General features: G+C 41.0%; 3 protein-coding genes across 4 annotated transcripts in view; 2 read left to right on the top strand and 1 right to left on the bottom strand.

Moving 5' to 3' along the window:
- Positions 1-3: 3 nt before the first annotated feature.
- On the bottom strand, positions 4-2,806 carry mrps24 (mitochondrial ribosomal protein S24). Its single transcript, XM_022769552.1, has 4 exons — positions 2,561-2,806; positions 1,934-2,011; positions 1,489-1,600; positions 4-1,373 (listed from the first exon to the last, which is right to left on the bottom strand). The coding sequence occupies exons 1-4, from the start codon at positions 2,600-2,602 to the stop codon at positions 1,090-1,092; spliced, it is 516 nt and encodes a 171-aa protein (XP_022625273.1). The 5' UTR covers positions 2,603-2,806; the 3' UTR covers positions 4-1,089.
- A 261-nt stretch (positions 2,807-3,067) lies between these two features.
- On the top strand, positions 3,068-6,913 carry nudcd3 (NudC domain containing 3). The gene is made up of 6 exons (XM_022769562.1): positions 3,068-3,408; positions 4,497-4,822; positions 5,085-5,217; positions 5,326-5,469; positions 5,558-5,746; positions 6,717-6,913. The coding sequence occupies exons 1-6, from the start codon at positions 3,211-3,213 to the stop codon at positions 6,825-6,827; spliced, it is 1,101 nt and encodes a 366-aa protein (XP_022625283.1). The 5' UTR covers positions 3,068-3,210; the 3' UTR covers positions 6,828-6,913.
- A 2,958-nt stretch (positions 6,914-9,871) lies between these two features.
- Positions 9,872-13,063, top strand: part of camk2b (calcium/calmodulin dependent protein kinase II beta) — a 48,873-nt gene continuing 45,681 nt past the window's right edge. For both annotated transcript variants that reach the window (XM_022769569.1, XM_022769568.1), the window contains exon 1: positions 9,872-9,973. In XM_022769569.1, coding sequence (XP_022625290.1) covers positions 9,912-9,973 — 62 coding nt within the window. In that variant the 5' untranslated portion in view covers positions 9,872-9,911. The remainder of the gene's footprint in view (positions 9,974-13,063) is intronic.

Genomic DNA, 13,063 nt, shown 5'->3' with positions numbered 1-13,063 from the left:
ACTTTCAGTGAAACAAGTTGAGCCGACAAGAAGTAATTGGACTTGTTGTATTTTTTTGTCCAATTAGAAAGTGGACTCAGCGTTTTAAACTTTTAATCCTGACGTGTGTTTGTGACAATGTTTTGCACTGAGTATTAATGATAACATTATGAAAGGGGGGAAGAAGTGGAGTGTGTGTTTTTGGGAGGATTCATCAAGGGAAATCTTTCATGGTAACGTTGGAAATGGAAGTTTAATCTGTGTGCCTTGTTATCTGCACTGATGAGGTGCACGTGCCTTAAATGTGAATTTATTTGCACTGTGATGAAACTGATTAAAGATAAATCAGAAGAAGCATTTCAATGGAACTGCTCATTTGGATATTTCTAGTATTCCAGTACAAAACATCCTGAAGTCTTCTCCTTAAGGTTTCCTTCAAATGTTCACTCTAGTGTTTAAGGTTTTCTCCTCAATCTTAAATTTCAGGAGCCGGCTGCACAAAACAACTTAATTTTTTTACTTAAGTACGACACTTAAGGTTTAATTTCTCCTTTGCTGAGGGAGTTATTTAAGGGTGTTGCACAAAATTGCTTAAAAGGTTTCCTTAGTTACGGATTAAAACTGAGACGTGTCCAGCTCAGGATGAGATAAGCCAGATAATAACCAGGGTTATTCTTTCCTTCAGAGCCACAGAAGACATTATGTCTGTGTGAGTGCCCCTTTAATTGGTCAATATTTATAATATTAAGAATAACAATGATAATCTTCCTGTATGAAACAGTCCTCTGCTCAGATTCCCCCTGTTGTACAAACCTTGATGATGACATCTTCATATGTACAGACAACAGAGCAGATTTAAACAAAGTGAACTGGACCTGATATATTCACATAGTTTATTAAACAATTTCATGAATGATTTGATTTTCTTTAATTCTGAGAGTTTGTTTCACAAAAAAAGTTAATTCTGGGTAAAATGAAAAGAAAGTGGCATCACTCAGTGAGCAGGAATGGAGATGGGAACAAAGTCATAATTTTCTATTATGAACTCCAGCTGCAGGTGAACTGTGTCTACACACAGGAAACACGCAGTACAGTATTACCACAGCTCCATCAGAGGTACTTGTACACAACTTTCTCGTACAGCGTCTGGATCTCTAACTTGACGGGACATTTGTAGAGGTGCGACAGTATCGACTCTGTGTAACCTATTAAGAAGTAAAACTTAACAGGAGGGAGTTTCTGTATCATCAGAGCGCACACGATGAGCATGTTGCCGCGCCTTTTGATCACAATCTCATTGGCCAAGCAATTGTGGAAGGTCCCGAACATGAATCTCCTGATGAACACGTCCTCTACGGTCCGCTCAGCCGCCCCCTCCTCTCCTTTCAGGTTACCTGGTGGTAAGTAGGGTATCCAGACAGGATATTTATGTGATGATCGATGATACACGGCATGTATGAACAAACATTTTTTAATAAACGTAGGGAGTGTGTTAAAGCTACTACTCACTGGTATGCTGTGAAAGCCATCCTTTGCGGTGGCCAATGTGATGAGGGTGAAGTGCTTGCTCATAGGTCAAAGGTCGGTCTCCTTTCCCCACTCGGATACGAGCTGCTCGATTCTGAAGGCAGAGAGAGAAAGAAACTGAACGTCAGGAAAAACAGTCGCAATGTCTTCAGACTTTAACAAGATCTCGAAACAAACTGATGACAAGACGAGAGAACAGGCGCTGAGACTATTCCTCACTCGTGTTTATCTCCACCCTAATAGAAATCCCTAATAAACTGAATTTCCCTGCTCAGTTTTGGGTACGTACGTTGTGAATGGGAGGATTTGTCCCCACAGAAATCCTGTGTCTGCAAAACCTCTCACTGCAGTTTTAAGATGGTAAAGACACATATATTATAAAAGCCTGGTTAAGAACTGTGATGATGTGTAGAGAAACAGTGTTTACCTTGCAGCACACTGCAGTCACGTGGAGGCCTCTGCTTCCAGAGGAGCTGCATAATGACCCGGCCCTGGGTAAGACACTCTGTGGGGGAAACCAGAGGAAACATCATGAGAGGAGAAAGCACCAGATTACTACAATGAGCGCTGAGAACAGAAGGTTTTTAAAGGCTTAATTAAGAGTCAGAAAAGGTTTAAAATTATAGGCATCATAAAAGTAGACCTTAAAATTAAGATGGCTTTGAAAACACATTATTATGTTAAATATGGTATGGATTGTTTCAATGTATTTGTGTCTTTTCCTGTTTTATTTATTCACTCTCTCTTTTGTATTAATTGGTTATAACGCTCTGGCTGTATCAACACAAACATTATAATTTGCACATAATGTTTCATGCACATACTGCGCAGTTAAACACATAAAGAACATTTGTGATTGAGTTCACACAGTGCTGTTGACAAGGAGCAGCTCAAAAACATTTTCAGTTAACAGCTACGCTTGAAACTGAAGCTGCTAGATAAACGGAACATTAAACTGAAATTATGCCGTTTAATTAACCATACTATATGTCATGTGTCAATATGATTTGCCAGAATTGTTTTAAACATTAAACTTTAATATAATTTTCCTTACCAGTAGCCTCACCACACCAGCGTTGCTCAAGGACACCGCCATGTTTTCTGAATGTTTGTTAGCGCACTATGCTACAAGAGCTAACGCTAATCTCTAATTTGTTTATTTTCCAGTGCCGCCGTAGTTTTTAAATATAATTAACTCTTTTTGAGCATTGCGATGATTTACCACCCGCAAAAATGACAGAATGTTTATTTTTTCATGGAAATTGCGTCTACAAACTGGGACTGTTTGTTCGGTAATTAGATATCTGTTTCCACCGGACGACTGATGGCATGTACCAACCGGATGGGGAAAAATAAAATAGTTTATTGAAAGACAAGCGTTCAATAATTGGGTTAGTATAATCATTTGCGCTTATAAAACATACGTGATACGTTATTTTATCGTTATAAATAGTTTTTCAATTTTTGTGTGCCATCGATTTTATCAAAGTTACGTATTTTTAATTGTTGTACACTTATTTTGAAAATACAGGACCGGATGTATAATTATTGTTCTGGAAGGAGGAACACAGACGTTAAGAAACCTTACCCAGCGAGCCCTACTTGTTTCTAACTTATATTTCTTGACACACGTTTTTTTTTAATTTCGTGAGTAAATTGTCGGTTGAAAGACTTTAACGGTCGGTTCAAACGGTAAAAGCCACAATGGCGTCGCCGCTGGAGATGACAGAGATGTACGACAACGCTCTGCTGGGAATCCTGCAGCATGTTGGAAACATCCAGGACTTTCTTCAGGTCTATTTCGGGTTCTTGTACCGGAAAACGGACTTTTATCGTCACCTGTCAGGTCCCAACGACAAGATGGGCTTCCCTCCCGGTGTGGCGGAGAAGATGGTGCTAAAGGTGAAGTTTGTCAACACGTTAGACGAATATTGTCAGTGTCATTGCAGCCCTGGCGAAGAGAGGCTGAAGTTATGGAGCCCTATAAAATTACAGTGTGTGGATCTGTGCTGCCATAGATATCTGAGCTATGTAGTAATAGAATCACCACGGTGTGTTCCTGCAAGTAAAATTCATGCATTCACAATATTGGCACCAAAATAGTTGGATCACTATAAGTAGTTACTATACATTTATGTGTAGAATTACTTTTGTGTTGCAGCTGGATCCAGTTGTAACTACTTTATATCCTGCTGGGTCTCTAGACCTATAATAATAATACTAATAATAATCATAATTAATTTGTTGATTATATTTTATATTAACAATCTCAATCCCAAAATACAAATTAAAAAGCCAAATACACAAGAACAAAAACTGAAAATACAGACGTGACAGTGATCAGAGACAATTTTAAAAAACTTTTTATTTATGAACATTTTTCATGTTATGAAAACAACAGGCAGGGGACGGACATATAGCAGTAAGGGAAAAAGGGGAGCAAACAGATATGAGGGATGATCAATAAGGATCTGTCTCATTGGTTAAATAAACACCGTTTTTGTTTTTCTCTCAGTTGTTTTTGGAGGGGCATGCAGATGTTTGACAATATTGATAAAGAGTCCAGGAGTAGGACAGTTTTTCTGAAGCTAGTATTTTGTAATGGCTTTTTGATCAGAGAATATAAACAACATTTTATTCTTCTTTTATAACAGATTGTGAGGTGGTTTTAACCTCAGCTCTGACAGTAATGGCAAAACACAATGTTCCCTGGTCGGTACAACGTAATACTGTCCTCAGAGTCCTGACACAATGTCCTAAATGAAGGCTTGAAGCTGGATTGTAGATCACCTGTATGTAAAATAAACTGTAGGTAGTTTGGCTTTATTCCAGAAGACATCAGACTTGTAAGTCAGTCAGTTTATCTTGTGTAGAGGCTGATAAATGCTCCTGCACTTTCTCCACCTGTGGACTGGCCTCTGTTATTAATCCTTGTGTATTTCAACTCTTCCTAATTAGTTAAATGGATAATCTCACGTTCCCCCCCTCAGACATTTAAGCTGTTTGAGAAGGTGGCAGAGCACGACAGAGAGAGACAGCTGAGCGAGAGACAAAAGAGAGAGGAGAGTAGATGTGTTCCTCCGGCAGTTCAGGAGCTGGAAGTCGCCACGGAGCCTCGCGAGCAGCCGCAGGAGCCGAGCACAGAGGCAGCACAGGTGGAGAGCTCCCCCCTGGACGCTGGAGATGTTTCAGCTCCTGCAGCCTCAGAGGCGACCGTCAGCCCCCAGCCTGACGGCAGCGGCGGCAGCAGCGGGGGTCCAGGACAGTCAGCTGAGGGAGAGCAGGCAGCTGCAGCCAGCACAAACTCAGCAGCAGAGTGAGTAACATCCTGTTCTATCATCACTGCACCCTGCTCACGTAGAGAGGTCTGATCTGATCCTGCTGCTGCTCAGTTAAAGTCGCTGGTGTGACGATCTTTATTCTGATTCTTGCCTTTAGTTTGATTTTTGTTCCGACACCTGTGGAAGTTTTTTTTTTTGGATGTGTGTGTCTGTCTCAATAGATTTGAGACACTTTGAGCCGCAGATCCATGTGTCACTTCAGACGCTGTTTGTCTCTGTGTACACGTTGTGCTTCAGGCGACAGGTGACGTTTCAGGCTGATCCCGACAGTTACAACGGGGCAGTGAGGGAAAACTACAGCTGGTCTCAGGACTACACTGATGTGGAGGTTCGTGTGTCTGTGCCCAAGACAGTTGTAAAGGGCAGACAGGTAAACACAGTCATTCAACCACCTGACACACCAGGACTCCTGTTCTCAGTTCACTCGTTGAAACTGTGTCTCCTTCTTTTTTGTTGTTGTTGCGTTGGCGGCGCTCAGGTCAGTGTCAGTCTGCAGACCAGCGGCATGCGAGTGTGTGTGAGGGACGGCGCCGAAGAGAAAACACTGATGGAGGGAGAATTCACACACAAGATCAACACTGAAAACTCTCTGTGGAGCCTGGAACCTGGGAGCTGCGTGGTTGTGAGTAAACATGTCGCTCACATCGTAATTTCCCTCCAACAACAAACAACTTTTCAGTTTCACTTTCTAAACCGTGTTTGACTTCCAGCTGTCACTCAACAAGACCTCCGAGGTTTGGTGGAACGCGGTGCTGAAAGGAGAGAAAGAGATCGACATAAACCAAATTAACCGCGAGCGCTCCATGGCGTCCGTGGACGACGAGGAGCACGCCGTCCTGGACAGACTCACGTTCGACTACCATCAAAAGCTGCAGGGCAAACCGCAGAGTCATGAAATGGTGAGGACACAACTCTATGTAAATGTAAAGAAGTGATGATTTCATGACATGCTGTTCAAAAACGTCAGGAAGAAAACGTGTTTATAGTTTGGGTTGGAGATCGAAACACGGTTCCAAATTAGAACCAGGTCCAAAATGTCAAGAACCGAGTACCCGGGGCGTCACGTAGCGCAGTGGGTTACGCAAGCGCCCCATATATAGAGGCGACAGTCCTCGCTGCAGCTGGCCCCCGGTTTGACTCCCGCTTCGGACGGCCCTTTCCTGCGTGTCATTCTCCCTCTCTCTGCCTCCCCATTTCCTGTCTCTCTACTGTCCTGTCCATTAAAGGCACAAAAAGCCCAAAAAAAAAAAAAAAAGAACAGAGTACCCAAAAAAAACTAGACTTACCTCCTCACGGTTCAATGCCTCCGCCAAAACACTTTTTGTGTTCTCCAGATATTGCATTTACAAGGCCAAAACCATATTTTGTGTGGTCATCGTGACCTTTGACCTTTGGCCACCGAGATGTAATCAGTTCATCCTTGCGTCCTGGTGAATGTTTGTGCCAAAAGTTCCCTCAAGGCGTTACAGAGATATCGTGTCCACGAGAACAGGACGGACAACCTGAAAACAATCTGCCTTTTTTTATTTTCTGAGGGAAATAATAATAAATTTATTTACAATAATTGATGCAACTAACACAAAGAAACTGAGGAAAACCATGAGGTGTAGACATCAGTACATTCAGCGGTGTGATGTGTGAGGAGATGTGGGCTGCATGAACTCAAACATACAAAGACACTGAGGAGCAGAGACAGACAGACAGACAGACAGACAGACAGACAGACAGACAGACAGACAGACAGACAGAAGAGTCGACAGGGGCAGAAACACTGGGCCCAGGTGCTTCTGACTCACCCCTAGATGGCACTGTGGTCCTTATCAGCGTGAGCGGTGCATGTTTAACCTCTGTCTCCGTGTCTCTCCACAGAAAGTGCACGACATGCTGAAGAAGGGCTGGGACGCCGAGGGCTCACCGTTCAAAGGGCAGCAGTTCGACCCCTCCATGTTTGACATCCCCCCCAGCGCGGTACAGTTCTGAGACTCAGCCAAAAACCTCTGCCAAATATGAACTGAATCCCAGTTTCCTCACAGAACCGGTTGTAATAAAGTCAACGTTTACCTGCCGCTCTGCTGTGTCCCAGGTTTGTCCTTAACTGTGAGAGCGGAGCTGGAGCTGGAGGGGGGGGGGCACGCACTGTGACCTGTCGTTATATCAAACATTTATCTGATGTTCTGACAGAATGAAACCTCATAAATATGTTTGAATTTAATAACTCGACAGTGCCTTTATGTTTGTCTGCACCACTGGGTGATTCTGTTCTTGTTCTTCTTTTTATTCTCAGACCAGTTTCCAAACAGTTTAGTCATCGCTCATTGTTATTAGGCGTCAATTTCATTTTCATCTTTCTCAGTGTCTCAGAGCACAGAAACAGCAGATCACACCTCTGGTTTCTGTATGAGAACAATAATAATAATATTAATAAATATTATTAATATTAATATTAATAAATATTATTATTATGTGTAGGATGTAGCTGCATAATTAAGAAGAGTAATTTGCATCTAAACATTTTAAAGGACTTTTTTCTTCTCCTTTTGTTGGGGCATATTTAAATTTATCAAGGAGCAAACAAATAAGAGAAAATCTGACACTGATTTTAGCAGCAGAACTTTGTTTCCATTTCAGCCAGTTTCCTGTTATTTCAGTCCTGTTTATATATTTATACATTTATAAATATATTAGATGTCGTTCATTTCCTGTGTTAATTATTACTGAGATTTAAACATTTAACACAAATAAAATGAAATATATATATATATATATATATATAATATAAACTCTAAATGTTCAGAATAACAAACCACTAGATGAACAGTAAGGATGCACAGCAGATTTAGGGTCAATCTATATCTCTGATTAGATGTGATCAATCATGTCATCACAAACATTTTCAGCCTTAAATTTGGTCCTTTAGAGCATTTTTAAAGTCTAAATCTTACAACTTTAATGAATGCAGGTCTGTTTTTCTGTCAAGTAACATGATCAGATGGACAATTCTACAGCTGTAAAAATGATCCTGACTCAAACTCGTCTTAGCGCCTGATGTCAGGATCTATCACCTCAACAACAAAACAAATGTTCAATTAGAAGCTTGTCAACAATTAGTTTTTGACCTTGGAAGCAAATGAGTGAAAAAATTGACCTCCTTCCACTAAAGGCCCACTTACTATCTTTTTCTAGTGAATGGAGTTTATGATAAACTATGATGTATTTTAAATTTTAGGGGAAATTGTTGCTGCATTTAACAAATGTCATTCTACGTCTTCCACATGAAGCAGTTTACTTTATTTTTAAGGAGCGTTAATATAAGAATAAATAAAGTACAGAGTTTACACTGATAACAAGATGACAACTGAATAAACTCAACCCATGATGAGGACTGTGAGATGTGGTTGAAAGCACTGGAAAAGTTGCTTTGAGTAACCAGTAAGGAGTGACAATCAGCGATTAAATGTTTGATCTGTAAATATCAAAACACCTTCCACAAATACAAAAAATACATTTGTCAACTCACAAAAATATCTTGCAAATATAAAACGGATTGCAAACACACAAATTCCACGAATAAAAACATCTGAATACATTAAATTAATTTAAAAATAAATTAAAAGCTTTTGTGAATATTTTCTAAACATTTACAACTTTCAAAAAGACATTTGTGAATCAATTTTCTCTTTGTGAAGCGAAAAATCATTTGTTGATCTCAGTTCTACGCTTGTGGATTTGCATTTTACACATACAGAGTTTTATGATAAACTTTCCACCATCAAGTGTTTTGCGTCAAGCCTGAATGCTCCGCAAGTTGTCAGCAAGTATTAATGGTTGAAGGCAACAAAACGAGACTGTCCTGTAAAAAACGAGCCCATAGGTCGTTTGTGTAGCTGGTTATTATGACCCATAGTTACGTTTTGTTGCTAGGCGACATCTAGTGGTAGTAGTATTTATGACAGAAGCAAAAGGAAAAGTGCGGTGACGTAGTTTAATAAGCGACAATGTCCGAGTCAGGAGGAGGTTGTGGCCGGTTGTGGTGGATGGATGAATATAACAGGCTGTTTGATTCCCGTGTGAAACCGGCAGTTTCTGTGTATCTATGATTGTTTGTTGTTATAATTGTAACCATGACAACAAAGATCGTCCAATGTTGAGGGAGTACTTATTTTAACCTAAATCACGATTTTTTTCCCCCCTAAACCTAACCAAGCCATGAGCGTTATTATAGTAACAGCAGCGACACTCAGTACAGTCTTGTGTTTATTATGGTAACCATGGCAACCTAGGAACGGTTGAGACACTGCTGCGGGTTTCAAAAAAACGACCTATATGGTTGTTTAAGTTGGAGGACTTGTTGCAGAAAACGGCGGTCGGTGGGTATGTGGGGGGAACTCAGGTTAATCCGGCCCAGTCCAAATTAAATCTATTATGTTAATTGATCCTTTTATTTGATAAATGGGAAATAGAGACAACCCTGCTGCAGACTGCCAAAGACTCCGGAGCAATTACTGAAATCACTGAGAGGAATTGAGAGTTTTTGATCCATTGAGGTTCCTCCTCCTGAAAACCTAAAAAACAGACTGAGCTCAAGTAAGTAACAAGTGAAGTAATTTCATTATGGGCCGCGGGCTTCTCTTCATTTTGTGATCTATAATAATGTGTAATCAAATGCTGCGCACGCTCCCCCGCGCTCTTCAATCAGCCACTCTCAGCCTTTTGATTTCACTTGTTCTTTATTTCTTTTCCTTTTTTTTTTTTAAATTACACGTCATATGGTGAGCTCACGTTACCATTTTGTGTGGTATTTAAAGACTCCGTCCTCCTCGCGGAGAGAGCCTGGACCGTGTGTGTGTGTCAGAGAGAGAAGAGAGAGAAGAGAGAGAGAGAGAGAGAGTGTGTGTGTGTATGTGTGTGTGTGCCGGGCTGCAGCTGAACCACTCAACCGTCCGGAGGTCTGAGGTGGGCGGAGACTGAGCCCGAGGTTCTCCCCGTCCGCAGCGACGCACCGTGCATTTCGGACTCGGCACCCGCACCCGTCCGAGGAGGAGGAGGCAGGCAGGCAGCAGCATCATGGCAACGACTACTTGTACACGTTTTACAGATGAATACCAGCTGTACGAGGAGCTTGGCAAGTAAGCCGCTGTCACATTATCCGCTATGATAAGTCTCCTGCATGCAGCCTGACCCCGTCCTGCAGCCGCACAGGAGAAGGAGGGATGGAGCTCCGCACATCTGCGATGATGGATGCAGCTCCATCCCTCCAAAACAAAACGCACGCTGCTTTGGAGATCTCCTGCATCTATAATTAGCCTCCAAATCTAAATCCTGAGTTTCTCAGTGCATGGCTTCTTCTTTTTTTTGCACCACCACACTTCTTTAAGAGCTGTGGTGGCTGTGACAAGCCGTCAGATAGTTAGGGTTGCATGGGGATGGGGTTGCATGAGCCCAGGAGCACTTCTGGGCTCACCCCCCCCTCTTCTTCCTCCTCTTTGCCCAGAGGCTAATTAGGGACAAACAGGCCCTAATATCAGGGAAAAGCTGATGTGTCGGAATTAAGCTCCCTCATCATCCTCTGGCTTTAATCACAGTGGCACACAGCTTAGGGGAGAAATCAGAGAATAATGCTGCTGCTCTTGATCTGCCGCTAATCTAACGAGGTTGGTCTAGTGATGGAAACAAAAGGCAGAAATAAGAGAGATTGGGGATGTGTGGCCCCTAATAGCATGCGGACAAATTGAGAGAGAGAGTGAAGAGGATATGGGTGCCACAGTGGGTAGATGCAAAGTGGACTCAATGTCTCTGTCAGGTTGTGCGTGGGTAGAGAGGATCTCTCTGCAATGTTTGCCTCACAGGAACATTTATTCCACAAGCCGTGGGGGATAAAAATGCAAGTTCAGTGCTGTGGAGTGGATTCAGTTGTCAACCTGTAATGTTGGTGTTTTATTTTACATGCTGTGTTGAGCTCTGCTCTCCAACCCTGTATGTGTGTGTGTGTGTGTGTGCGTGTGTGGGAGTGTGTGATAAGTTAAAGACAATAGACATGCTGGAGAAGCAGCAGCTGCCCTCACTGATAACATAGCCTTATTACTGTTTTGCCAATGTTGTCACTTTCTGGTGTGTTCGGAATATATATATATATATATATGTGTGTGTGTGTGTGTGTGTGTGTGTGTGTGTGTGGGATACAGATGTGAAGACTGGCGGATATTGTACTGAGCAGGTCTAGTGTTGAGACTTTTAGGGTTGGGCTTTGATTAAAGTTGTGATGATTTGTGATTGACAGAAAAATAATCAGCAATTATTTTGATGATCAATCAATAACCATTAACCATTAACAGTGGTGGAAAGTAAATACTGTACTTGAGGTCGGCTACTTCTTCATACTTTTACTCTGTTACAATTCAGAAGCAAATATTGTACTTTTACTGATTTGATAACTTAAGTTACTAGTTACTTTGCACATTGACATTAATACAAATACAAAATACTACAATAATACAAATGTAAAACAACAAAATTATGATAAATTAATAAAATTAAGGTAAATTCAGACGCTACTCAACAGTATATAAAGTAATTAAAATTAGTAGAGTATAGCTGCAACATTAAAATGATGTACACATGCATCAGTATTTATAATCGAGTAATATAATATACATTATTCTGAAATGGGCCACTGTTCATAATGAGTACCTTTCTCACTTTAAGGATATTTTGAAGCTCATACTTTTGTACTTTTACTGAAGTAAAGTTTTGAATTCCAGGACTTAACTTCATTTATAAAGAAAATATACCAAATGTTCCCCAGGTCCAGTTTCTCATTTGTAAAGATTTGCTGCTTTTTATTCTGATGGTGTAATTTTGTCAGATTTGGACGTCAAGTTTAGGGTCTTTTGATTTTAAATTAATTGAAGCTGCCCAAAAAGTTCTTACAAATAGTGCTCCACTGATGTAGCGCTGTACTCCTATAACACTGTCGAACTCACAGTGGATAGTTTAAACCTGTAATAACTGATTTTTTTTGGCCATTTGGGGTCAGCGGAAACAAGGTGTGAACACTGACGTATCATTTAAGTGAATATTGTGATATCAAACATTTGCTTATTTCCAAACAAAAACCACTCCACATGACCCGTCATGATGAATCTAAGTTAATGTTCCCTCTCTTTTAGCTCTGTTTTTGGGTCTCCGCCAACTCCTGAAGGACTTAGTTTACATCCTTAAAGTGTCTTCTCGTGTAAAACACAAAATACAGTTTGAAAACACTTATAATAAAGAAAGAAAATCTCACCATTGTCACTTGTTGAAGTTTGTTTTCAAGTGCGAGATGGGCTCATTGCTGCCCCTTGTGGCCGGTGGTGGGAAAATCTACCCACTGCAATTGCAGTTCACACCAATTACCAAGCACAAATAGGCTGTTTTTGCCCATATTCTGAAAAAGACTATATTTCTATAGCTAATCAAAATGAATATTCCACTAATATTTCCGTTTACATGCAGCTGTGTAGACTCTAATAACTCAGATTAAAAGTCAGCGATGCCATATTTGCACATATCCAAAATCCTGTTGATATCCAAGTCTTTCAAAAAAGATTTCATCAGAGAGACTCTGCCACATGTTTAAGCCTCAGTCAGACTCGGGAGTTTTTGAGGAGTTTACTGTGACCAGAATCAGCGACGTATCGGAACGGTAAGCTAGTTATTCGTACGTTGTTTGTTAGCTTGTTAGCTTGTAACTGGCAGAGGCTAACGCAGTGTTAGCCGCTATGCTAACGCAAACGTTGGCTCTCTGTACGGAGGAGGTTTTAGTGACAGGTGAAGGAGCAGTGTGAATCACGATGGTTGGTGTTAGAGGAAACATTGGAGCGACTCAGCCTCATGTTTGTCAGCCAGACCCACACCCAGATGAGGAATCTGTTGTGACCAAAATCGGCGACTAGCAGACGTAAAAGAACGGTTTATTTGTTTATATTGTTTGCTAGCTTGTAACCGGCAGTGGCTAACGCTAACTCTCGCTCTGTGTACTGACAAGGTTTTGGGTTTATTTTCAGCACTAATCTAGTTATTGAATTAGATTTTTTTTCAGTGCATAATGAGTCAATCTTATTTGACTTTTTATGGTCCTTTCATTAGCTTTTTCTGGAGCTTTCAACCACATGTTATGGTATTCAACAGGCAATCATTTTGTTTAGTTATAGTGGGGATAATAAGATGCACTTAAA

Source organism: Seriola dumerili, unplaced genomic scaffold (assembly GCF_002260705.1).
Source record: "Seriola dumerili isolate Sdu_G_001 unplaced genomic scaffold, Sdu_1.0 BDQW01003649.1, whole genome shotgun sequence".
NCBI classification, from domain to species: Eukaryota; Metazoa; Chordata; class Actinopteri; order Carangiformes; family Carangidae; genus Seriola; species Seriola dumerili.
This window is presented reverse-complemented; position numbering and strand designations above follow the sequence as displayed.

Bases quoted from the DNA above. Each gene is read 5' to 3' on its own strand.
- mrps24 (XM_022769552.1), bottom strand. From the start codon at position 2,602: ATGGCGGTGTCCTTGAGCAACGCTGGTGTGGTGAGGCTACTG. The intron at 2,012-2,560 runs GTAAGGAAAATT...TTTCCCCCACAG, and splicing joins CTGGTGTGGTGAGGCTACTG to AGTGTCTTACCCAGGGCCGG. The intron at 1,374-1,488 runs GTGAGTAGTAGC...ACTTACCACCAG, and splicing joins ATGGCTTTCACAGCATACCA to GTAACCTGAAAGGAGAGGAG.
- nudcd3 (XM_022769562.1), top strand. From the start codon at position 3,211: ATGGCGTCGCCGCTGGAGATGACAGAGATGTACGACAACGCTCTGCTG. The intron at 4,823-5,084 runs GTGAGTAACATC...GTTGTGCTTCAG, and splicing joins AGCACAAACTCAGCAGCAGA to GCGACAGGTGACGTTTCAGG. The intron at 5,218-5,325 runs GTAAACACAGTC...GGCGGCGCTCAG, and splicing joins CAGTTGTAAAGGGCAGACAG to GTCAGTGTCAGTCTGCAGAC.